Genomic DNA, 24,611 nt, shown 5'->3' with positions numbered 1-24,611 from the left:
AGTCAGGAGAAAGGATTAAACACATTTATGCGAGTGCAGTGCTGAGAGGGATGAAGAGAGAGCAAGGTGGCACCATTTCCTGGGATCCAATGGACTCCTGGTGTAAGAAGTGTGGGCAGCAAGACCCCAGATACTTACCTTACACCTTGGGGCGGATCACAGAGGCAGAGATGAGGGCTTACCACCACTTCCTGGGAAGTTGCACCAGGCTAGAATATATGGCAAAACAAGGTACTGTGAGAGCAACGATGACTTTCTTTTATGTGTGTTTTGTAAATAATGTTTTGTTATTCATCCCTATTCTCAGTGGAATAATGATTTAACTAACAAATTTTATATTAAAAGAATTTACTTGCAATACTGTTTCAAGTTTACTGAGGAGTTTAAAAGGGCTTTTTAAAAAGCATTAATCAGGGGTGCCTGGTTGGCTCAGCGGTTACGTGTCTGCTTTCGGCTCAGGTCATGATCCCAGGGTCCTGGGGTCGAGCCCCTCATCGAGCCCCTCATTGAGCCCTGCATTGAGCTCCCTGCTCAGCGGGAATCCTGCTTCTCCCTCTCCCACTCCTCCTGCTTGTGTTCCCTCTCTCACTGTCTCTCTTTCTGTCCAATAAATAAAATCTTTAAAAAAAAAACATTAATCAGCTATTAACAATATTGTAGATGGTCATTTATTGAAAAATTCATGTTAAAAAGAGATGACCAAATAGTCTGAAAAAAATCAGGTTGTAGGATGGAATGTGTAAGTGTGAATCCATTTTAAGAGCATATATGTCTATACATAAATATATGTGTATTGACCATTGTACACCAATGAGAGAACTATTTCATTTGGGGTGAAGGAGTGATTAGGAATTGTATTTTTCTTGTTTTCGTGGTATTTTTTATTTTTAAAAATAACCAACATATATTGCTTTTGTAAAATGAAAATAAGAATTCAGATAATGAAACTCATGTTTCTGAAGAAAAATGTTAAGTCTGAAAAAAGTGTTAAATCTGTAATGCTAAGACTTCATTTTTAAACATATGAACTAATAACACACTGGTGGTTTAAGAGTGGAAGAAAGAGAAACACTTCCCTTCAGTGGGCTGAGTGAGAAGGAACAGCATTTCTAAGTATGCCTTACATGTATTTGGAAGCCAGTAGGACACATGCTCTAAGAGCTGAAGCAACTACTTATTTCTAAGACTGCTTCTTTTATGGATGGGCTTTTTGATATTACCCCATCCACCCCCCCCCTTTTTTTTTTTTGCCTTGAAAATGTTTATAGGGGTGCCTGGGTGGCTCAGTCATTAAGCGTCTGCCTTCAGGCTCGGATCATGATCCTGGGGCCCTGGGATTGAACCCCCCGTCGGGCTCCCTGCTCAGTGGGAAGCCTGCTTCTCCCTCTCTCACTCTCCCTGCTTGTGTTTCCTCTCTCACTGTGTCTCTGTCAAATAAATAAATAAATAAAATCTTGAAAAAAAAAAGAAAATGTTTATAATATGTTCATTCCCCTTGGATCGCAGACTCGAAAAAGTGATTAAACAACTGTCTTTGTCTCTCTTTATTCCTCTTTACTTATATTTGGAACCTATTTCTTCAATAGAGAGGAATTACTGAATAGAGAAGTGTGCTTTATCATCATTACAGTATCCTTTCTGAATTCATGTTTATAGTATGTATCATATACTTATATAGGATATAATACATATACTGTCTTATCAAAGGCAAGGGATACTATATATTTGCTATTTAAGAGAGACCAACTTATTAATCAGATTTTGCTTTCCATTCTTAAAACACATAGGCACTCGCCTGTGCATGCACACAAATCCTACAAAGGGCTTGAATTCAAGTGTAAATTATTGCCCTAATTTTATTAAAGTTGAATCATAAGGGCTTTACAGTTTTGTTAGTAGTGAGGAGAGGAAGTAATTTGAAAGATTATGAAGAATTTCTGAATTCTAAACTCACAGCATTACGTACACTTTGTTGCTTTTCTTCCTTCCTGCACTATAAAAGGCTATAAAATGTTTGCCTACATGCTTTAGCTGTCAGTCATTTTATTCTGTCTGTGACTCAAGGGAACAATGAAAATTTGAGTATCTTAACTTAGGTTTTGGGAGTGTCTAAATGTTCCTTTCTGATATTACTGCAATCTTACATTCATTCATTGGCTGTGTTTATTCCATTAATTGTTCTTAGTTTGTGTTTATTTCATGTGGTTGCTGTAACAAATGACCACAGACTTGATGGCCTAGTACAGCAGAAATTTATTTTCTCATAGATCTAGAGGCCAGAAGTCCAAAATCAAGGTGCAGGTCTCTAGAGGCTATAGGGGAAATTTATTTTCTCGGCTCTTTCAGGCTCTGGTGGTTCCAGGCCTGTGTTGGCTTCTGACTGCAGCATTCCAGTCTCAGCCTCCATCTTCACATGGTCTTCTCCTGTTATCCTTTCTCTTTTTTAAAATTTATTTTGGGGGGGGTCGGGGCAGAGAGAGAATCTCCAACAGACTCCCCGCTGAGTGCAGAGCCCTGTGAGGCTCTATCCCACGACCCTGAGATCATGACCTGAGCCAAAATCAAGAGCTGGATGCTCAACCGACTGAGCCACCCAGGTGCCCCTATTTTCCTCTCTTATAAAAATACATATTATTGCATTCTGGGCCCACCCAGATAATTCAAAATAGGCTCTTCCTCTCAAGAGCTTTAACTTAGTCATTTCTGCAAGGACCCTTTTTTTCACATAAGGCAGTGTTCACAGGTACTAGGATTAGGACATGGTTTTATCTTTTGGGAGAGGGCACTGTCCAGCCTGCTCTTTATATTTTAGGAAAATAAGCCCTTTATCAACTACATGTGCTGTACATTTTCCAATTTGTTACTAATTTTTTAGTTTGTTCAAGGTATGTTTGCCCTGCCAAAGTGGTTTTTAAATTAACTTTATCAGTCTTTTCTTACTGGTATTTCTGCCATACTTTGAAAGGCTGTTCTGATTCCAGTATTATAAAAATATTCTCCTACATTTTCTTCTAGTATTTTTATGGTTTCATTATTTAATCTGGCTGGAGTTTATTCTTTTGACAAGAAGTGAAAATATGGATATACTTAAACATTTTGACAATAATAAAATAACCTTACATAGCATCTGCCATATACCAGGAATTTTTCTTAAGTTCTCCAGCTATATTATAAACTCAATTCTTACAACGATTAGATCAGGTGGATGTGTTATAATTTCCCCCACTTTCGTATCAAGAAATTAAGGCACAGGGACGTCAAGCAACTTGCTTGAGATTAGTCTGCTGTAAGTGGCAGAGCCAAGATTTGAACCTAGGCATTGTGGCACCAGAGGTGATGCTCTTAATCACTGTACTTGATGTCTTTTTGTGACCAGAAGATTGACCCAACACTTCTTGTTGAATAATACCCCCTGGCCCCATGTGAAATGCCACTTTTATCATATACTATATGTTTATTTATATTTTGACCTAATTCTAATCTCTGTTTTGTTCCTGAGTCCTTCTGAACTCAAAACAAATTCTATCAGACTTATCTCATAGTGAAAGAGAAAGGTCAACTAAAGGGAGTTTATGAGCAGAATTTCAGTGCAAACCAACAATGCATGGCGGGTGTTTGTGAGAAATCTATTGCAGTATCCTTGTGATCATAGCTCAAAGGACTGAATGATCAATTTAATTAGCTTTTATTGAAACTCTTATACACAAACTGCTTTCACATGTTATTTTAATTAATTAAGTTAGATAATATATGTAAAGCAGGTCTCACAATGCCCAGTAGGCAGTAAGTGTTCAATAAATGGTAGTATTAATCCCCACAGTGGCCCTCCAAGGAAATAGTAATAATTATTATTCATTCCCGTTTTACAGAGGGAGACCCTGAAGATAGAGGGGCTGGTTAGTGGCAGAGCTCAGATGCAAGTCCAGTTCTTTTCATTCTGTTTCCATACCTGAATGAATGAATGAATTAATCAATCAATTGAGAGAGAGAGAGGAAAGAAGGAATGTTTGCCAGCGCTTCCAGGACTGTTTCTTAAACAAAAATAAAATTGTTTATCCATCATATTGCTAAAATGTCTTAAAATCCTACTATTTTAATTCTTTTGTATTAAGATATTTTTTTCTCTAGGAGCTTTAGAAAGAAAGTGTAGAAACTTTTGGAAGAATGCTACATTAAATAGTTATTACTCGTCTCAGGTCTTCTCATCTCCTCATCTTATACCATATTATATTGTTTTGCCCAAGGCACTACTTCCAGACCATAAACTTGTACTGAATCCAGGGCTAGAGTGGGGCTAGAATGAGAGGGCATAGGCATGAAGGGGCCCACCCTGAGCAGTGGGGCAGGCTTGAGGTGGAGGTGTGCGTGCAGGAAGGGCAGGTAAGCAGGTTTTAAGCCAGGGTTGGCTTGTTGACCTCGCAATCAGCACAGAAGGAAACCATCTAGGCCTCCTTTTTAAGAATACTTTGAACACACATAGATGATTATTTTTACTGAATGATAAGAGCAGACAGCGAACAACCCAAATAAAAACTTTTTTTTTTTTTTTCCTGAGCTGCATTTTCATAAGCAACAGGAAAGGACCAAGAATAGTGTCAGGCTTCGGAATCAATGTTGTGCTTGCTTCTCTGTTGTGCTTGCTTCTCTGTTGAATCAGCAGCATCAGGAGAGCTTGTTAGAAATGCCCCGCCCTAGGCCTACTAAATCAGAATCTGCATTTGAAAACCCATGTGATTTATATATCCATTATAATTTGAGAAGCCCTGCTGGGGGCAGGGTGTTGATTAAAATGCAGGTGGGGCATTTGAAATTCAGTACTATAACAGGGAGCCTTATGGGAAGGAGGGATTAAGTAGTTTCACAGATTTTCTCAATTTCCTGCAGGGCCTTGATTGCTTTTTATTCAGAATACCCTAGGCAGCAGAGCTCAGTTTCACTTGTCCTGGAGTTATGAAGGGCTACGGGGGAATGTCATCTCCAACTATTGTTGCTGAGGAAACTCATTGCTTAGAAATGTCCACCTCTGCAGGGCTTGTCTTATACAAGGGTACAATGTGAAATGCCAGCAGAAATTAAGGAGCTTTAAAAAATGTATCAGTTTAGGGGCGCCTGGGTGGCTCAGTTGGTTAAGCGACTGCCTTCGGCTCAGGTCATGATCCTGGAATCCTGGTATCGAGTCCCACATAGGGCTCCCTGCTCAGCGGGGAGTCTGCTCCCTCTGGCCCTCCCCCGCTCATGCTGTCTCTCATTCTCTCTCTCTCAAATAAATAAAATCTTAAAAAAAAATTAACAAAAAAATGTATCAGCTCTATCTCTAAAGGAAAGAAGAAGGAGAAAAGGGATTTGGATAAGTATTAACAGAAATGCTGTGCTTAGTAATATCTTACCAGTTCTCAAAGCAGTTCTAAACAGGCATTGCAGAACCTGGGACAAGAGTACAAACAGAGGCCCGCATGCCACAGTTAAATAAAACATGTTTTATCTCCCTGCCTACCTTACAAACATACTCTCCTACCAAAATTAAAGTATGTATAAAGCTGTGGTTTTTATATGAGTAAAAATCAGAAAATAACAAAGATGACAAAATTGAATTATTGCATGTGTCTGAGTGTTGTGTTGATGGGCCAGTGAAATTTGGGTGCCTAATAAAGATATCTGTAATCTGTAAGTCATTAATTAGTCTATAAAATATATTTTTTTCTTGCCAGCAAGATTTTCATGTCAGCAAAAGCACTGTTGTTATAATTGAGATTTTCACATAATTTTCACTGTTGAGAGCAGTGATCTAAAGTCAATGTGATCAGAGTAAAGTATTGTAATTGCGTTCAAGGAATTCACATTTTGAAGATACATATTTGCATCGTGAATAGGGAGGAAGAAAGAAGGTTGATGCTTGGTAGTACTGGGCCTGAGATTTCATTATATAGGAATCTGCAGCATTCATGCCATGTGAAAGGAAAGATTTGACGTGATAATTAATTTGTCTCTTCTCTTACCTAAGCACTTCCACTGCTCCAGTCCTCCCAGCGCTCAGAAGCAGTGTCTGTCCCTGGTATCCGCAGTGGCACCGCCCACGAACCAGCGGAGCATTGGATGCAGTCGCCTTTTCTTTTGAGGATATAGACCAAGAGATGTGGCGAAGTACTTCCCTGGGGCTCCAGTGGTGTTAAGAGAGTAGATGTATAGGGCTACAGTATGCCCTGTCAGCCCTGAACACTGGGTCACAAGTGACAGAGCCGCCTGTGTGGTCTTTAACATATATATTTATGGGAGGGAGGGCTGTGATATGTGGAGCTCTCAAAAGTGTGGGGCCTGGACCAAGGGTCGCAAGGAAACTTTTGGGGCAATGGAAGTGTTCCATATCTTGATCTGTCTGATGGTTACATGATTGTATATATTTATCAGAATTCACCAAACTGTACACTTAAGATCTGTGCATTGTACTGCATGTAAATTATACTTCATAATAAAGTCTTATTAGCATGAGAAATAAAGGCTACCAGAGCATACTTTATGTAAGCTAAAGGGGGTAACCACAATATGATTCCATTACTCTAACACAACTATTTCAAGTATTCTTTTCTCATATGTCTGCACACATATGCACAAATACACCCCATGCTTTCTTCTTTCTCTTTTAACTTCTCTACAATCCCACCTCACATACGAGGTTTTTATGTCCTTAATATGATATCTTAAATCTTTGTCTATGGAGATGGTCTTCATAATTATATAATGATTGCTTTCATTTTTCCACTCTTTCTTTAAAAAAAGATTTTATTTATTTGAGAGAGAGAGAGAGCACAGAGGGAGAGGGAGAAGCAGACTCCCTGCTGAGCAGAGAGCCCGATGCAGACTCCATTCCAGGACCCTGAGATCATGATCTGAGTTGAAGGCAGATGCTTAACCGACTAGCCACCCAGGCGCCCCTCATTTTTTCACTCTTATAAATAATATTCCAGTCTACCTTTTTATGTATAAGGTTTTTATTTTACTATTTTGTTGGCATAAATTTCCAGATATAGGATGAATGGGCAAAGGATTATGAAGATTTTACTGACTGTGTATTGAAGCTCTGTATTGTAATGGTTAGGATGCTGGGCTTTAGAGTTCAGAATGAGATGGATTCAAATTCTGGCTCTGTTCAACCTTGGATGAGCTACTGCAAATCTAGATCAATATTGCCCTTTTATCTTGAGGATTAAATGAGATGCTACATATAAAGGGCTTGGTATGTAACTACACAATAATCACTGGATAAAATATTGTGAAACTACTTTCTAAAAGGGCTCTACCAGCTTCACTCCCCAAGGTTATGTACATGTTCTGGTTTTCCAACAAAATCCCAGCATTGGATGTTAGAATCTCAGTTATTCTATGGTTGAATGAGATATTCTATTGCTGTTTTAATTGCATTATCTGACTAATAGGAAGTTGGTAATTTTTCAGTGTTCTTGCTTTAAAATTCTAAATTTCTCCTTTAAAAAAATTCTTCCACTTGCTTTTCTATTGCCTTTTATTCACTGTTAATTTACAGATAAGACTTCAGTGCTGTCTTATGGTTCAGGTCAAGGATTGCTATATATAGCACAGGACCCAGTAAAAGAAGGAAAAATGGGTTTGTGTTATTTCTGACCTGGCCAATAAAAAAGAGAAGTGACATAGCATGTCTCCATGAGGTGGCTTTTCGTACCAGCCTGGCAACTGATTTCTCTGAGCTTCCAGTCTGTATGTGTTTTCCTGGCAGTCAAGTCTGGTCTACTTGAGGGAGTAAGAGGGCGGAATGGGCCAGAGGAGGTTCATTTTAGTGCAAGGGTGCATTCCTTTACTGTCATTATCCAACTCATTAAATGAGTTAATCTGTGAGGTGTGTGATCAGGGCTGGCTCACAGCTGGTGCTTGTTAGCGTTACTAACAGAGGCTGGGACAGGGGATCCTGGGCCCGTTCCTAATCCAGCGAGGCAGCAGACTCTTCTATTTTTCCTGTTCACCAGACTCCCTTGGTAAAGTAGAAATGTGGCAGGGTCTGCCTTCCCTTGTTGGTCCAGACTAAACTTTGTTTCCCTAATTTACTTACTTACTTAGAAATTTGGTTCTTTTTTTCTTCAGACCATACTTGAATCTTTTAAATCCCAATGTGACTGAAATTTCAGCCAGAGTGGAAGTCACGGGTTTTGCTGCCCCTTTATTCCTGACCAGTTGCAACAGGCAGACAGCAAATAGCTGTTATGAGCAGTTCCCTGCTCTCTGCTGTGAGGATGGCTGCAGTCAGTGGGAAAGGTCCTGCCCCAGAGCCTGCACTGCTCTCTCAGACTGGGCAGTGGACAATGCAGGGGCGTTGCTTGCTGCCTTCCCAAGCTGAGTTTCCATGGGATGTGCAAGGCTGTTTATTCCATCCCCGAGGAGGCTGTGTTGTACCCTTCGATGGCCTTTTGCATCTCTGGAACTCTGGGTCTGGGATAGCATACAATCACTCACTGTATACTTACCAGGGATAGAAAAGGGACAAGTTTTCCCCTGATCTATTTGTAACTTTGCCCAGGATACAGATTGTGTTGAAATTGAATTATCACTTCCCCTGGCCTTATGTGGGTTGAAAGAGACAAGTTTCTCCCTAATCCATGCACATCAAAAGTAGCAAGCAGTGAGCAGGAAGCATCCACACAGAACCAAGGGGCCAGGCAGAGCGCAGGAGGCATTACCACTTTGGTGGGTCCTCAGTGGTCATGCCCAACTGTTTCTGGAGAAGGAAAAGCCATTTCACAACACAGGACACTGAGGCTCAGAGTGTCCTTGCTCTGGTATCTAGCTAAGAGTTGGCAGAAATGGCCCTTCCCATGCAGGGCTGTCTGGGTTCTTTCCCATTGCACAGAAGGGGGCTCCTTTAGACAAAAGAGCTCCTGCCCTCCCTTCCTTACCCCATCTAGAGAGGAGTGGATAGCAAGGCTTACCAGCAATAGGGCTGGTCTTTGTGTGTCTTTTGGTCAGAGTATGAATGTGGCCTGTTTGGGGCTGAACCGAGCATGCCCCTCTTCTAACAGGTCCTCAGATGTCAGGCATCACTAAAAGCTTGGTGTGTCTGAGGTTACCTCCATGCTCTGGGTCAGCACTGAGTCTAAGAAACCCGCATGATTTGTTGTGGCTGGCCAGGTAGGGTCATGAGGTTCCTTTGCTGGGACATCTTCAAGGACAACCCTTTCACTCCCGGTAGGGGGCCAAACTTTCTCAGCAAAGGCAAACCAGCTCATTTCTATTCTTGAAAAACAAATTATATATCTTAGTCCTGTTCATTTGGTAACCCCAAGTGGGAAAGATCTCTGTTGGAAGGCTGAGCAACCCACACATTCCCATGATGAGAGACACTAGTTACCCTCTCAGGGGTGGTAGAGGACAGTGCTGCTGAAGACCAAGGGTCTGGGAACTCCTATCATGGAAGGCCCAGGTTTGTCCTTAGAGTCAGGTGATCCCAGGCTGACTCTGACTCCATGCTTAAATTATATGACCACAGGCAAGGTCAGAATCTCTCTGGGTCTCCATTTCTTCACTTAAAAAATGAGATGGGTTGGGGGATGGTTGGCTTAACTCACTTCTGTTGTCCATTTTCAGATCTTACCTATTTAAAATGTCTAAAGCACACCTCAAATATTGAGGTACAATAACAATAAATTGCATCTTATGATCTTGGTTTTTCTTTGTGGTCATTATCTCTTAAATATGCTCCCTCAGGTATGAAAATATAGTGACCCAGCTCTATTTTTGAGTGTACCGTTTTCTCAGACTACTGGGAGATTATATTCTGAAAAACTCTTCAGTTATATAACTCCTGTTCCTGCTTAAATTCTCTATGTTGGTTTCCATTTATAATTTATATTTTATTATGAAAAATTTGAAACATATGCAAAAGAATTATATAATGCAATCCCATGGACCCAACAACCAGCTTTAATAATTATTCATATTTGTCAATCTGATTTCATCCCCTCCTCCCCCTGCCCCATACATTTTTGGCAAGGGGGAGGGAGCACTTGTGTATTTTTAAGCAGATCTCAGACTTAATATCATTTTACTGTTAAATAGTTTGTGTATAAAACTAAGAAGACTCTTCCCTTTTGCCAAATATAACTACAGCATCATTATTGTACCCACTACAATTAACAGTGAACAGGGGTTTAGTGAATTTTTAGTGAATTCAGGGTGGAAAGAGAAAGGAGGAATGAAGGAATGAGCTCTGGCCTGGGTTTACCTGCTTTCCTTCAGAGAAAGTGGTAGAATTCATTGAGAAGGCTCTTAGTATGTATATATTTATGTATGTATGTAGGTATGTTTTTAAGATTTTATTTTTTTATTCATGAGAGACAGAGAGAGAGGGAGAGGCAGAGGGAGAAGCAGGCTCCCTGTGGAGCAGGGAGCCCGATGCGGGGTAGGGAGCCCGATGTGGGACTTGATCCCAGAACCCTGGGATCATGACCTGAGCTGAAGGCAGACGCTTAACCAACTGAGCCACCCAGGCACCTAAGAAGGGTCTTAGCATTTAAACTGGCACTTGCCCCAGCTCTTACAAGACTTTCAGGGAGCGCCTTGGTGGATCAGTCCATTGAACGTCCCACTCTTGGTTTTGGCTCAGGTCATGGTCTTAGGGTCCTGAGATTGAGCCCCGGTCAGCTCTGCACTCAGTGAGAGTCTGCTTGAGATTTTTTCCCCTCCCTTTCCCTCTGTTCCTTCCCTTGCTCGTGTGCAAGCACTTTTCTCAAAGAAATAAGTAAATAAGTAAATAAATAAATAAAATCTTAAAAAGAAAAAACTTTTAGCAAACAAATATGGTAAAGGCCTTTCCAGACAAAGGGCTATAACTAGTATTTACCGAGCACCTACTGTGTACATCCCCATATATATCATCTCCTTTAACTTTCACACTAAAGCTGAGAAGGTTCTGGGAGGAGCTTCCAAATAGAACCTTCCTATTGGTCAATGTTACAATATCATACCATTACCCTGACTCCAGGCTGAATCAATGGCAGATACCTATTTAGCATCAATATACAAGACTATTTGACTCTGCCTTTTTCATTTTTTTTAGATTCTCTGGGATATAATTAAATGAGGATAATACTATCTTAGGCAGTGAGAGTGTGAAAATGCCTTCCTATTCCCTTTCTTCCCCCACCCTCACTTCCTTTTAAATTCTCTTTGTGATTTACACAAATTTAACCTAATTTGTATTTCATTTGTGCAGATGAAATTATGCAGCAGGAAATCAGGCCCTTGGTGGCAGTGGACATAATTGAACAACTTCACAGACAGTTTGCCATTCTCTCAGGTAAGGGGCAAATTAATTTGTATTTTAGATTTTGTTGCGGGGGATCTTGTTGGGAAGGGCCAAGCCTCTTGAACCTGGATGAACAGTGTACCCAAGTCTTAGACATCCCTTCAGCCTCTCCCAGAGTTACAATGAACAGCTGGAGGAGGGTCAGATCTCATAGATGTCATTCCTATTGCTGTTGAATGCAATTTGATCTTCCTTAAGGGAGTACATTTCTTTGAGGTTGTTGTTAAGAACAGAGCTAAAAAGATTTTGAGGAAGGGAAAGGAAATAACTACTGATATCAACTGCCACCATGATGTTCTTCCTACATTCTTGATGGAGGTTTTTCCCAAGATCTAACCTTAAGAGAGTGGTTTTAAGGGTTCATGAGCATTGGTGAGGTTATTTTTTCTCTTTGAGATTTGTCTTTTAATCTTAGCTCTTATGGACCTAATTTTAATGCATTGATTTCCATTGAGCATTTGTGAATAAAGAGAGGCTAATGTTCATAAAAGGCTAGAAATTTTCTGAGCCTAGGCACAACCCTGAGAAGTTGTCATTACCAGAATACTCTTCTTTCTTATTTCTTAGCGAATGTTGACATGACTTTGATTACTGAAACTGGAGATACATACCAAACCCTAAATTACAGTTAGACCTGTCTTAGAAGCATGGTGTGAAATTGTCCTTAGCACACATCACAGAGGAATAAGGTGGCAAGTTACTCTCCTCATCTTTTACACCTGAAAAAAGCAACAAAGCTACCTTAGTTCCATCACAGAGAATATGAAGTTTGTATGAATTTAACCCTACAACATGGGATATTAAAAGAGACACATTTCTGGGGGGCGGAGCAAGATGGCGGAGGAGTAGGAGACCTGGATTTCATATGGTTCCAGGAATTCAGCTGGATAGGGATCACACCATTCTGAACACCTACAAACTCAACAGGAGATCGAAGAAAAGAATAGCAACAACTCTCTGAACAGAAAAGTGACCACTTTCTGGAAGGTAGGACGTGTGGAGAAGTGAATCCGAGGCGATATTTGGGAGGATAGACGGCGGGGGAGGGGGCTTCCGTCGACTGCTTCTGGCACGTGATAGAGCCGCGGAGCACAAAATCAGAACTTTTAGAAGTCTGCTCCACTGAGGGAGGTCGCTCCAGTGGCTAAGTGGGGGGTGGAACCCTCGCCGGACAGTGTGGTCTCAGGACCCTCGGGGTCACAAAGACTGGGGGTGCTTGAGTGTGGCAGAGCTCCCAGGTATTGGAGCGGGGAAGCCGGCTGCAGAGACGGAGCTGAGGCGCAGGCTCTCAGCTCGGGGTTGCCATAAACTGTGATCCATGGCACAGTCCCTCCTCCAGCAGGGACCCAACAAGCGGCAGATCTGGGGAGACTCCCCTTCCTCCCCTGGAAGGAGCGGCGCAGGAGCACACAGCAGGGATCTGTTGGGTTTGGAGACTCCACACCGAGTTGGGTGCCAGAGATAGAAACGCTCGGTCACAGGCCGGGTGAGCACGGAGTGCGGCCAGACACTGGGGAGACGGGAGTGATTGACTGCTTTTCTCTGGGGGCTCACTGAGGAGCAGGGCCCCGAGTTCTCGGCTTCTCTGGGGCGGAGATTGGGAGGCCGCCATTTTCACTCTCTTCCTCCAAAGCTGTACCGAAAGCTTGCAGGGAACAAAAGCTCCAGAGAGCAAACCCGAGCAGATACTTAGCTGCCACCCGGCAAGGGTGGGGCAATTCCGCCTCCCACAAAGACATTTGGGAACCACAGCAACAGGCCCCTCCCCCAGAAGATCCGCAAGAACAGCCAGCCAAGACCAAGTTTACCGAACAATGAGAACGGCAGAACTCCAGCGCTAGGGGGATACTGCACATAGAATCCATAGCTTTTTTACCATGATTCTTTAGTCTTTCAAAGTTAATTTTATTTTTTAACTGTCTTTTTTTTTTTTTAATTTTTCTTCTTCCCTTTTTCAACCAACATCTTATCAATCCCTTTTTTAAAAAATATTTTTATTTTTCATTTTTAGACTCATATTCTATCCCTTCATAGTAGTTACCCTTATTTTTGGCATATATATATAAGTTGTTCTCTCTTTAAAATTTTGAGATACAGTTTCTTCTAACAGATCAAAATATACCCTAAATCTCTAGTGTATGGCTTTGTTCCAGTCTCCTGCCTGATCACATTCTCTCCCTTTTTTTTCCTTTTTTTTAATCCTCTTCTTTATTTTTTCAAACAACTTCTTATCAATTCCTTTTATAAAATTTTTTATAATTTTCATCTTTACAGTCATATTCCATCCCTTCATTGTATCAACCCTTATTTTTGTACATATATAAGTTTTTCTTCCTTTAAAATTTTAGGAGGCACTTTCTTCTAACAGGCCAAAATACACCCAAAATCTAGTGTGTGGCACTGATTTATGCACCAGCCTGATCATATTTGATCATATTCTGTTTTTTTTTTGTTTTGTTCTGTTTTTGTTTGTTTTTATCTTTTTCTTTTTCTTTTTTCTTTCCTTCCATTTCTTTCCCCCCGGTTTCAGGTCTTTTCTGATTTGTTTAGAGTATACTTTCTGGGGACATTGTTACCCTGTTAGCATTTTGTTCTCTCATTCATCTATTCTCCTCTGGACAAAATGACAAGATGGAAAAAAATCACCTCAACAAAAAGAACAAGAGGTAGTACCGACTGCCAGGGACCTACTCAATATGGACATTAGTACGATGTCGGACCTAGAGTTCAGAATCATGATTTTAAAGATACTAGCTGGGCTTGAAAAAAGCATGGAAGTTATTAGAGAAACCCTCTCTGGAGAAATAAAAGAACTAAAATCTAACCAAGTCGAAATAAAAAAGGCTATTAATGAGGTGCAATCAAAAATGGGGGCGCTAACTGCTAGGATAAATGAGGCAGAAGAGAGAATCAGTGATATAGAAGACCAAATGATGGAAAATAAAGAAGCTGAGAAAAGAGAGATAAACAACTACTGGATCACGAGGGCAGAATTAGAGAGATAATCAATACCGTAAGATGAAACAGCATTAGAATAAATGGGATCCCAGAAGAAGAAGAAAGAGAGAGGGGGCAGAAGGTATATTGGAGCAAATTATAGCAGAGAACTTCCCTAATTTGGGGAACGAAACAGGCATCAAAATCCAGGAGGCACAGAGAACCCCTCTCAAAATCAATAAAAATAGGTAAACACCCCGACATCTAATAGTAAAACTTACGAGTCTCAGAGACAAAGAGGAAATCCTGAAAGCAACTCGGGACAAGAGATATGTAACCTACAATGGTAGAAACATTAGATTGGCAACAGACCTATCCACAGAGACCTGGCAGGCCAGAGAGGGCCAGCATGATATATTCAGAGCACTAAATGAGAAAAATATGCAGCCAAGAATACTATATCCAGCTAGGCTGTCTTGAAAATAGAAGGAGAGATAAAAAGCTTCCAGGACAAACAAAAACTAAAGGAATTTGCAAACACAAAACCAGCCCTACAAGAAATATTGAAAGGGGTCCTCTAAGCAAAGAGAGAGCCTAAAAGTAACATAGACCAGAAAGGAACACAGACAATATACAGTAACAGTCACCTTACAGGCAATACAATGGCACTAAATTCCTATCTTTCAATAGTTACCCTGAATGTAAATGGGCTAAACGCCCCAATCAAAAGACACAGGCTAACAGACTGGATTAAAAAACAAGATCCATCGATATGCTGTCTGCAAGAGACTCATTTTAGACCCAAAGACACCCCCAGATTGAAAGTGAGGGGGTGGAAAACCATTTACCATGCTAATGGACACCAAAAGAAAGCTGGGGTGGCAATCCTTATATCAGACAAAGTAGATTTTAAATCAAAGACTGTAATAAGAGATGAGGAAGGACACTATATCCTACTTAAAGGGTCTATCCAACAAGAAGATCTAACAATTGTAAATATCTATGCCCCTAACATGGGAGCAGCCAATTATATAAGGCATTTAATAACAAAAGCAAAGAAACACATTGACAACAATACAATAATAGTGGGGGACTTTAACATCCCCCTCACTGAAATGGACAGATCATCTAAGCAAAAGATCAACAAGGAAATGAAGACTTTAAATGACACACTGGACCAAATGGACTTCATAGACATATTCAGAACATTCCATCCCAAAGCAACAGAATACACATTCTTCTCTAGTGCCCATGGAACATTCTCCAGAATAGATCACATCCTAGATCACAAATCAGGTCTCAACCAGTACCAAAAGATTGGGATTATTCCCTGCATATTTTCAGACCACAATGCTTTGAAACTAGAACTCAATCACATGAGGAAAGTCAGAAAGAATTCAAATACATGGAGGCTAAAGAGCATCCTACTAAGGAATGAATCGGTCAACCAGGAAATTAAAGAAGAATTAAAAAAAATTCTTGGAAACCAATGAAAATGAAAACACAACCGTTCAAAATCTTTGGGATACAGCAAAGGCAGTCCTAAGAGGAAAGTATATAGCAATAAAGCCTTTCTCAAGAAACAAGAAAGGTTTCAAATACACAACCTAACCCTACACCTAAAGGAGCTAGAGAAAAAACAGCAAATGAAGCCTAAACCCAGCAGGAGAAGAGAAATAATAAAGATCAGAGCAGAAATCAATGAAATAGAAACCAAAAGAACAGTAGAACAGATCAATGAAACTGGGAGCTGGTTCTTTGAAAGAATTAACAAGATTGATAAACCCCTGGCCAGACTTATCAAAAAGAAAAGAGAAATGACCCAAATCAACAAAATCATGAATGAAAGAGGAGAGATCACAACCAACACCAAAGAAATACAAACAATTATAAGACCATATTATGAGCAACTCTATGCCAGCCAATTAGATAACCTGGAAGAAATGGATGCATTCCTAGAGACGCATCAACTACCAAAACTGAACCAGGAAGAAATAGAAAACCTGAACAGACCTATAACCACTAAGGAAGTTGAAGCAGTCATCAAAAATCTTCCGACAAACAAAAGCCCAGGGCCAGATGGCTTCCCAGGGGAATTCTACCAAACATTTCAAGAAGAATTAATACCTATTCTTCTGAAACTGTTCCAAAAAATAGAAGTGGAAGGAAAACTTCCAAACTTGTTTTATGAGGCCACCATTACCTTGATCCCAAAACCAGGCAAAGACCCCATCAAAAAGGAGAATTACAGACCAATATCCTTGATGAACATGGATGCAAAAATTCTCACCAAAATACTAGCCAATAGGATCCAACAGTACATTAAAAGGATTATTCACCATGACCAATGGGATTTATCCCTGGGCTGCAAGGTTGGTTCAGATCCGCAAATCAATCAACGTGATACAATACATTAACAAAAGAAAGAAGAAGAATCATATGATCCTCTCAATAGATGCAGAAAAAGCATTTGACAAAGTACAGCATCCTTTCTTGATCAAAACTCTTCAGAGTATAGGGATAGAGGGTACATACCTCAATATCATAAAAGCCATCTATGAAAAACCTACAGCAAATATCATTCTCAATGGGCAAAAACTGAGAGCTTTCCCCCTAAGGTCAGGAACGCGGCAGGCATGTCCACTATCACCACTGCTATTCAACATAGTATTAGAAGTCCTAGCCACAGCAATCAGACAACAAAAAGAAATAAAAGGCATCCAAATCAGCAAAGAAGAAGTCAAACTCTCACTGTTTGCAGATGATATGATACTTTATGTGGAAAACCCCAAAGACTCCACCCCAAAACTGCTAGAACTCATACAGGAATTCAGTAAAGTGGCAGGATATAAAATCAATGCACAGAAATCAGTGGCATTCCTATACACCAACAACGAGACAGAAGAAAGAGAAATTAAGGAGTCGATCCCATTTACAATTGCACCCAAAACCATAAGATACCTAGGAATAAATCTAACCAAAGACACAAAGGATCTGTACTCAGAAAACTATAAAATACTCATGAAAAAAATTGAGGAAGACACAAAGAAATGGAAAAACGTTCCATGCTCATGGATTGGAAGAACAAATATTGTGAAGATGTCAATCCTACCTAGAGCAGTCTACACATTCAATGCAATCCCCCATCAAAATACCATCCACTTTTTTCAAAGAAATGGAATAAATAATCCTAAAATTTGTATAGAACCAGAAAAGACCCCGAATAACCAGAGGAATGTTGAAAAAGAAGGGCAAAGCTGGCAGCATCACAATTCCGGACTTCAAGCTCTATTACAAAGCTGTCATCATCAAGACATATGGTACTGGCACAAAAACAGACAGATAGATCAATGGAAGAGAATAGAGAGCCCAGAAATGGACCCTCAACTCTGCGGTCAACTAATCTTCAACAAAGCAGGAAAGAATGTCCAATGGAAAAAAAGACAGTCTCTTCAACAAATGGTGTTGGGAAAATTGGACAGCCACATGCAGAAGAATGAAACTGGACCATTTCCTTACACCACACACAAAAATAGACTCCAAGTGGTTGAAAGACCTCAATGTGAGACAGGAGTCCATCAGAATCCTAAAGGAGAACACAGGCAGCAACCTCTTTGACCTCAGCCGCAGCAACTTCTTCCTAGAAACCTCACCAAAGGCAAGGGAAGCAAGGGCAAAAATGAACTATTGGGACTTCATCAAGATAAAAAGCTTTTGCACAGCAAAAGAAACAGTCAACTAAACCAAAACACAACCGACAGAATGGGAGAAGATATTTGCAAATGACATATCAGATAAAGGGCTAGTATCCAAAATCTATAAAGAACTTATTAAACTCAACACCCAAAGAACAAAGAATCCAATCAAGAAATGGGCAGAAGACATGAACAGACATTTTTCCAAAGAAGACATCCAAATGGCCAACAGACACATGAAAAAGTGCTCAACATCACTCAGCATCAGGGAAATCCAAATCAAAACCTCAATGAGATACCACCTCACACCAGTCAGAATGGCTAAAATTAACAAGTCAGGAAACGACACATCTTGGCGGGGATGTGGAGAAAGGGGAAGCCTCCTACACTGTTGGTGGGAATGCAAGCTGGTGCAGCCACTCTGGAAAACAGTATGGAGGTTCCTCAAAAAGTTGAAAATAGAGCTACCATATGATCCAGCAATTGCACTACTGGGTATTTACCCCAAAGATAGAAATGTAGGGATCCGAAGGGGTACATGCACCCCGATGTTTATAGCAGCAATGTCCACAATAGCCAAACTGTGGAAAGAGCCAAGATGTCCATTGACAGATGAATGGATAACGAAGATGTGGTATATATATACAATGGAATATTATGCAGCCATCAAAAGGAATGAGATCTTGCCATTTGCAAGGACGTGGATGGAACTGGAGGGTGTTATGCTGAGCGAAATAAGTCAATCAGAGAAAGACATGTATCATACGACCTCACTGATATGAGGAATTCTTAATGTCAGGAAATAAACTGAGGGTTGCTGGAGTGGTGGGAGTGGGAGGGATGGGGTGGCTGGGTGATAGACATTGGGGAGGGTATGTGCTATGGTGAACGCTGTGAAGTGTGCAAGACTGTTGAATCACAGATCTGTACCTCTGAAACAAATAATGCAATATATGTTAAGAAAAAAAAAAAGGAAGTAGATAGCAGGAGGGGAAGAATGAAGGGGGGAAAATTGGAGGGGGAGACGAACCATGAGAGACTATGGACTCTAAAAAACAAACTGAGGGTTCTGGAGGGGAGGAGGGTGGGAAGATGTGTTCACCTGGTGATGGGTATTAAAGAGGGCACGTTCTGCATGGAGCACTGGGTGTTATGCACAAACAATGAATCATGGAACATTACATCAAAAACTAATGATGTGATGTATAGTGATTAACATAAAAATAAAAAATTAAAAAAAAACGACATTTCTTTTCTTTCTTTAAATCATATTTAATCTGCTCCCAAGACCTTATCTTACTGAGTTTAAGGGAAATGCAATCTCTGTTATTGGAATACCTCTCCCCATCCCAGAGTTGTATCCTAGGTGGGGACATCTTATACAATCCAGACATTCTGGGGAATTCTCTGGTCTTTCCTCCACATTGGTCACTGCTCATATAGTCACTGAAAGCTCTGTAAGTACAAAGTTCTCATTTTTTTTTTTTTTTAAATCTCTACCTGTATTGCTTGGAACAGAAACTGTAACATAATAGGAGCTCAGTTCAAAGTTATCCGAGTCCTCCTGGTCTGTCCTGTGAGGACTGCTCCTCACATCCCCGGCCTAGGCACTACGGTCTTGGCCCTGGTGGGGGTACCTAACCAGCCTCCTGAAGGTGCAGTCTCACAGCTTCTCACAGGGAGAGCCTTATACCACAGAAGGCTGCAAGGCTCACGTGCATCAGGGTCTGGAATGGATGATGGGTGAGGTGGAGTGGATTTCTGTACCCTTACACCAAAACTTGAATGCCCCAGCACAGGATGCTGGCATATATAACGGCTCATCTGGGGAAGGAGTCCAGTGACTGATTAATTTATGCATTAAGTGATCCAAAGTTACCCCTTTTGAATATTACCGAGGTGCTTCTCTCTATTCTTATTTCTCAGAGGCAATAAATAAATGGGTATCAGACAGCTAGGGCAACAGCTAGGTTCTGCTGTTGGCCAGCTGCATCTCCTTGGGCAACTTAGTTCTCCAAGCCTCACTTTCCTCATTTGGGGAATGAATGGGTGGGATCATCATAATTTTGAGGATCAAAGACATAGTATATGAAAAATGCTTAGCATTGCAACTACCAACTAAATGACTTTTTTTTCCTGATATATTTTAATCCCATAAAAATGCTTATTTTAAGGTTATAGTACAAGAAATAGTTTTTGGCATGATATAGTTTGTATAAGGAACCAAAGCCAAGCCATGCTCACAGTTGAAATGATGTAAAGTGCCACAACTAAGTCAGTAATAGAGAGAATTGTCGCTCTTTAATGGAGAACATAGAACTATAGAAACACACACTGGGCCAAAGAGGACACCTCTGTGTTAGGAAAGTCACTTTGACTGTGGCAGAGACAATCTTTCATTTTTGAGCTTCTCTCGTCATCCTGTGGCCTCAAGTTTGCCCTTCTTAGGAAGAACTTAGGTTCTCTGAGTCAGCACTTTCTTGGAATTACTAGGTCTGCTTTTCGTCCTTACCGAAAGTGGCAGCAAATGTCAGTAAGGAGGGTGTTGTGGGTGCCTGTGTCTCTGTGGTGGTAAAACAGAAGTCCCTGGACTTAGGTCTTTTCCCATCACTGTGGCAACCTAGCTATGGCCTCTGGGGTCACGGCAGTTTTCCGTTCCCTGATTCAGGCAAGCAGGGTGAGGATATTCCAGCTGCAGACTTTTCTACAGATTCCACTGAGCTCTGGGAAGGGCCAGAGGCCCCGTCAATCAGGAATGCTGGGAAGGACAGGAGGGGGCCTTTTTCTCAGCGAGGCTCCAGTTGCCTGGCCTGTTGTGCTCCAAGTGTGCTCCCAGCTGGCAGGAGAGATGGCTGACCCATGGTGGGGGCCGGATGGTTGGAGGCCTCTGGATGGTCAGGTCCGTGAGCGGGGACCACCGGCAGGAACTGGGGAGTGACCAGGGCTGGGCCTCTGGTAGCTCTGACCTTGAAAGACAATGCATGTTCCCAGTGAACTTGGGATATATCTAAATTTAGGGCTTAGCTAGGGAACAAGAGAATATAAGCAGGTTAGCGTGGTGAAAACACCCTAGGCTTTGGACTCAGACAACTCTGGGTTCACATCCCAACACAGTTAGGATGTTGTTGTGAACCTCAGGTTTCTCATTGGTAAAGTGGTTGTTTTAAGGAAAGTGCCTCGCATAGTATCGGACTATAAGAGAACTTAGCCCATAGGACTTGTCTGTTTGTTTTCTAAGCCACAAAACAAGAGGTCCAAAAGTAGAAATTCCTTGTATCGGATCAGTGACTCCATGACATTAAGGGTGCATCTTTGCGCTTCTCTCGATGTTTCTCTTGTTTTTAAAGTCTTAATGTCAGTATGGTTGCGGCAGCTCCAGATATCAAGTCTGTGTCCAAAGCAGGAAGAAGGTGAATGAGCAATGCTGGTTTCTTCTATTCTTTTTGCCAGGAGAGCAAAAACTTTCCCAGAAGCTCTCAGTAGACTTCTGCTTATGTGTCATCCTGGAACTGTGTCATGTAGCCATTTCTACCAGCAAGGGAGTCAGAAAAGGCAAACATTTAGCTTTGAAATGGCTATAGTAGAAGGTGGTCGGGAGATTAGCCATTTATCAGTATCTACCATAATACTTTCCTCTAATTAAAAGGAATTATCATTTTCTTTTTCTTTTAATGGTTATTTCCTCCCCTTGGAATCATTGTCTGAAGTTCCCCCTCTCTCTCACATAACACCTTTTAGAAATAATTAATAATGGAGGCATAAAATACTCAGGCTTGTGGAGTCGACAGTGTTCCCTCCCAGCAAGTGGGAAATTCTCACTGAAACAATGGAGACTGTCAAATTAAGGAACTGACCAGAGTCAAAACTTCTGTCTAAATCAGAGATAGAGTTAGTAACTTGGCATCCAGGAAATGAGAACCAATGCAAGAAGGTGTAGAGAGCAGTACTGTTTAAAAGAAATTTACTGTGACCCACATATGTACTTTTAATTTTGTAGTAACAATATTTAAAAAAGCAAGGAGGAACACATGGAATTAATTTTAATAGCATTTTAATTTAACCCAATATATCTAAAATATCATTCCAACAAATCATCAATATTCAAAATTATTGTTGAGATACTTTACGTTTTTTTCATACTAAGTCTTGGAAATCTAGTTTGTATTTCACACTTACAGCACATCTCAATTTGGATTGGTTATATTGCACGTGCTCAACAGCCATATAAGTCCAGTGGCTATTGTACTGAGAAGTGTAGACTACAGAAATGGTTCTCAATCAGGTTGGACTGAAATCCTTCTTTTTATAACAAATGACTTGTATTGTCCTCCACTATTCTGAACTGAAATTTAGGGATACCATAACCTGTATTAGTTAGGGTGGGCTGAACAGCTATACCAAATAGACTCCGAAGTGTATAGTAGTTCAAACAAACAAAACAGAAATTTAGTTATTTCTCTTGGAGCAGTTCAGCATGTACGTTCATGGTCAGCAGATGACTTTTCTCCATCTTCATTACACATGAAGGTTCCTTCCACTTTATGGCTCATGTTACTATTATCCATTTTGTGGCCATCTTATTATCTGTATCCAGAAAGCAGACAGGGAAAAGAGAGCATACTGCTTCTTCTTCTTTTTTTTTTTTTTTTTAAAGATTTTATTTATGTATTTGACACAGAGAGAGAGATGATGAGAGCAGGAACACAAGCAGGGGGAGTGAGAGAGGGAGAAGCAGGCTTCGCGCTGAGCAGGGAGCCCAATGCGGGCTCAATCCCAGGATGCTGGGATCATGACCTGAGCCGAAGGCAGAAGGCAGACGCTCAACGACTGAGCCACCCAGGCGCCCCGAGCATAAGGCTCCTTAAAAGCCTCAGCTCAGCAACAGCACATACCACATACCATTGACTTGAACTTGGATCAGTTAGATGGATACATTTAATATCATGGGAAGCTAGCAAATGTAGTTTAGTTGTGTGCTCACGGAGTGTGACTAGCTACCCCTTATTTATGCATATACTGAAAAAAAGAAAGTGTAAAGGAGAGTAGTAGAGGAGAAATGAAAGGAAAGTAAGAGTAGTAAAATAATACGTATTTCAATATGTATTTCTAGCTATACTAGGAAAAAAAATGAAGTGGTCAGGTACTCAGAGTCATCATGAATGTGGTAGCTGCAAATGCTGGGTGTGGTGTGGGTGATCAGACCCCCGGGTGGCCTTACTGTAGTGATTTTCCAAAAGAGTAACGATTGTTGATACAGTTCTGAACAAAGTATTACCTTCCTTCAATTTATAGGGTAGTTGCATTCCTGAAAAATTCAGTATATATTTAAACCATTTAAAAATAATTTCTGATTGGGCGCCTGGGTGGCTCAGTTGGTTGGGCGACTGCCTTCGGCTCAGGTCATGATCCTGGAGTCCCGGGATCGAGTCCCGCATCGGGCTCCCTGCACAGCGGGGAGTCTGCTTCTCCCTCTGGCCCTCCCCCCTCTCATGTGCTCTCTCTCAAATAAATAAATAAAATCTTTAAAAAAAAAAAAATTTTCTGATTTGTGACACCATGGGTGGACCTTGAGGGTGTTATGCTAAGTGAAAGAAGTTAGACAAGGAAAGGCAAATACTTTACCATTTTACTTGTATGTGGAATCTAAAAAAAAACTGAACTCATAGAAACAGATAAAGATTGGTGGTTGCCAGAGGCAGGGTGGGGGTGGGGGAAATGTAGGAAAGTGGTCAAAAGTACAGACTTCCAGTTACAAGATAAATGTATTCTGGGGATGGAATGTACAGCGTGGTGACTATAGTTAACGGTACCGTATTGTGTATTTGAAAATTGCTAAGAGATTAGATCTGAAGAGTTTGTAAGGTCATTTTTGAGGTGATGGATGTTAATTAAGCTTATTGTGGCGATCATTTTACTATATATATATATTGAATCATTATATATATACCTTAAACTAATACCATATTATATGTCAATTATATCTCAATAAGATGGAAAATATTTAAAAACCCTTTATTATTATGTATGAAACAGAATTTATAGGATCTGTTCACTATAAATGGATTTTTCACTTATAATGAGTTTCTATTAAGGTATTCAGAAATCACACAGGATGTGGGACAATTCTTTATTATCTAGGATAGATTATTTGGTTTCCCAGGCCCTGAAATTTCTGAAGTGCCTCCCAAGAAGTGGCATTACCATTTTCCTAGCTAAAATCAGTTTTTTTGTACAGAGAGAAAAGGAAAATGGATTTTGGAAGGCAAATAGCAGCTAACTGACTCACTCTCTCTTTCATTGTTGGTCTTCACCATCTTCCTGTAGGATTTCCTAGTGTTCTAAATTCTCCTCTGTAGGATAGAAGTGCCAGCCAACACCCAGACCCTCATGGGAATAGTCTTATGTATCCCAAGAACTTACTGTTTTCTGCAGTAAACCTAGTCCTCTTCCGTTTAATGAACAGGTGAAAATTATACCATGAGTAATGACATTTATTTAAGTCACCATTTTACTTAACTTTGGCTTTCTCTATTTTCCTTGAATAGGACTACCTCTTTGGTACACTCTCATCCTTTTGCATTTCCATGTATTCTCACAAGGTGGCACCGAATGCGTTGCTGTGGGTTGTCAATGCCTGTATCGAGGCTTAGCTC

The 24,611-nt window shown here is 40.7% G+C and overlaps 1 protein-coding gene across 1 annotated transcript in view; it reads left to right on the top strand.

The window, feature by feature from the left end:
* MCF2L2 (MCF.2 cell line derived transforming sequence-like 2) overlaps window positions 1–24,611 on the top strand; it is a 239,307-nt gene that overhangs the window by 21,749 nt on the left and 192,947 nt on the right. The window contains exon 2 of the mRNA XM_034999667.1: window positions 11,234–11,317. Coding sequence (XP_034855558.1) covers window positions 11,234–11,317 — 84 coding nt within the window. The remainder of the gene's footprint in view (window positions 1–11,233; window positions 11,318–24,611) is intronic.

Source organism: Mirounga leonina, unplaced genomic scaffold, assembly GCF_011800145.1.
Source record: "Mirounga leonina isolate KUSES-001 unplaced genomic scaffold, KU_Mleo_1.0 Mir_115, whole genome shotgun sequence".
Classification (NCBI taxonomy): domain Eukaryota; kingdom Metazoa; phylum Chordata; class Mammalia; order Carnivora; family Phocidae; genus Mirounga; species Mirounga leonina.
This window is presented reverse-complemented; position numbering and strand designations above follow the sequence as displayed.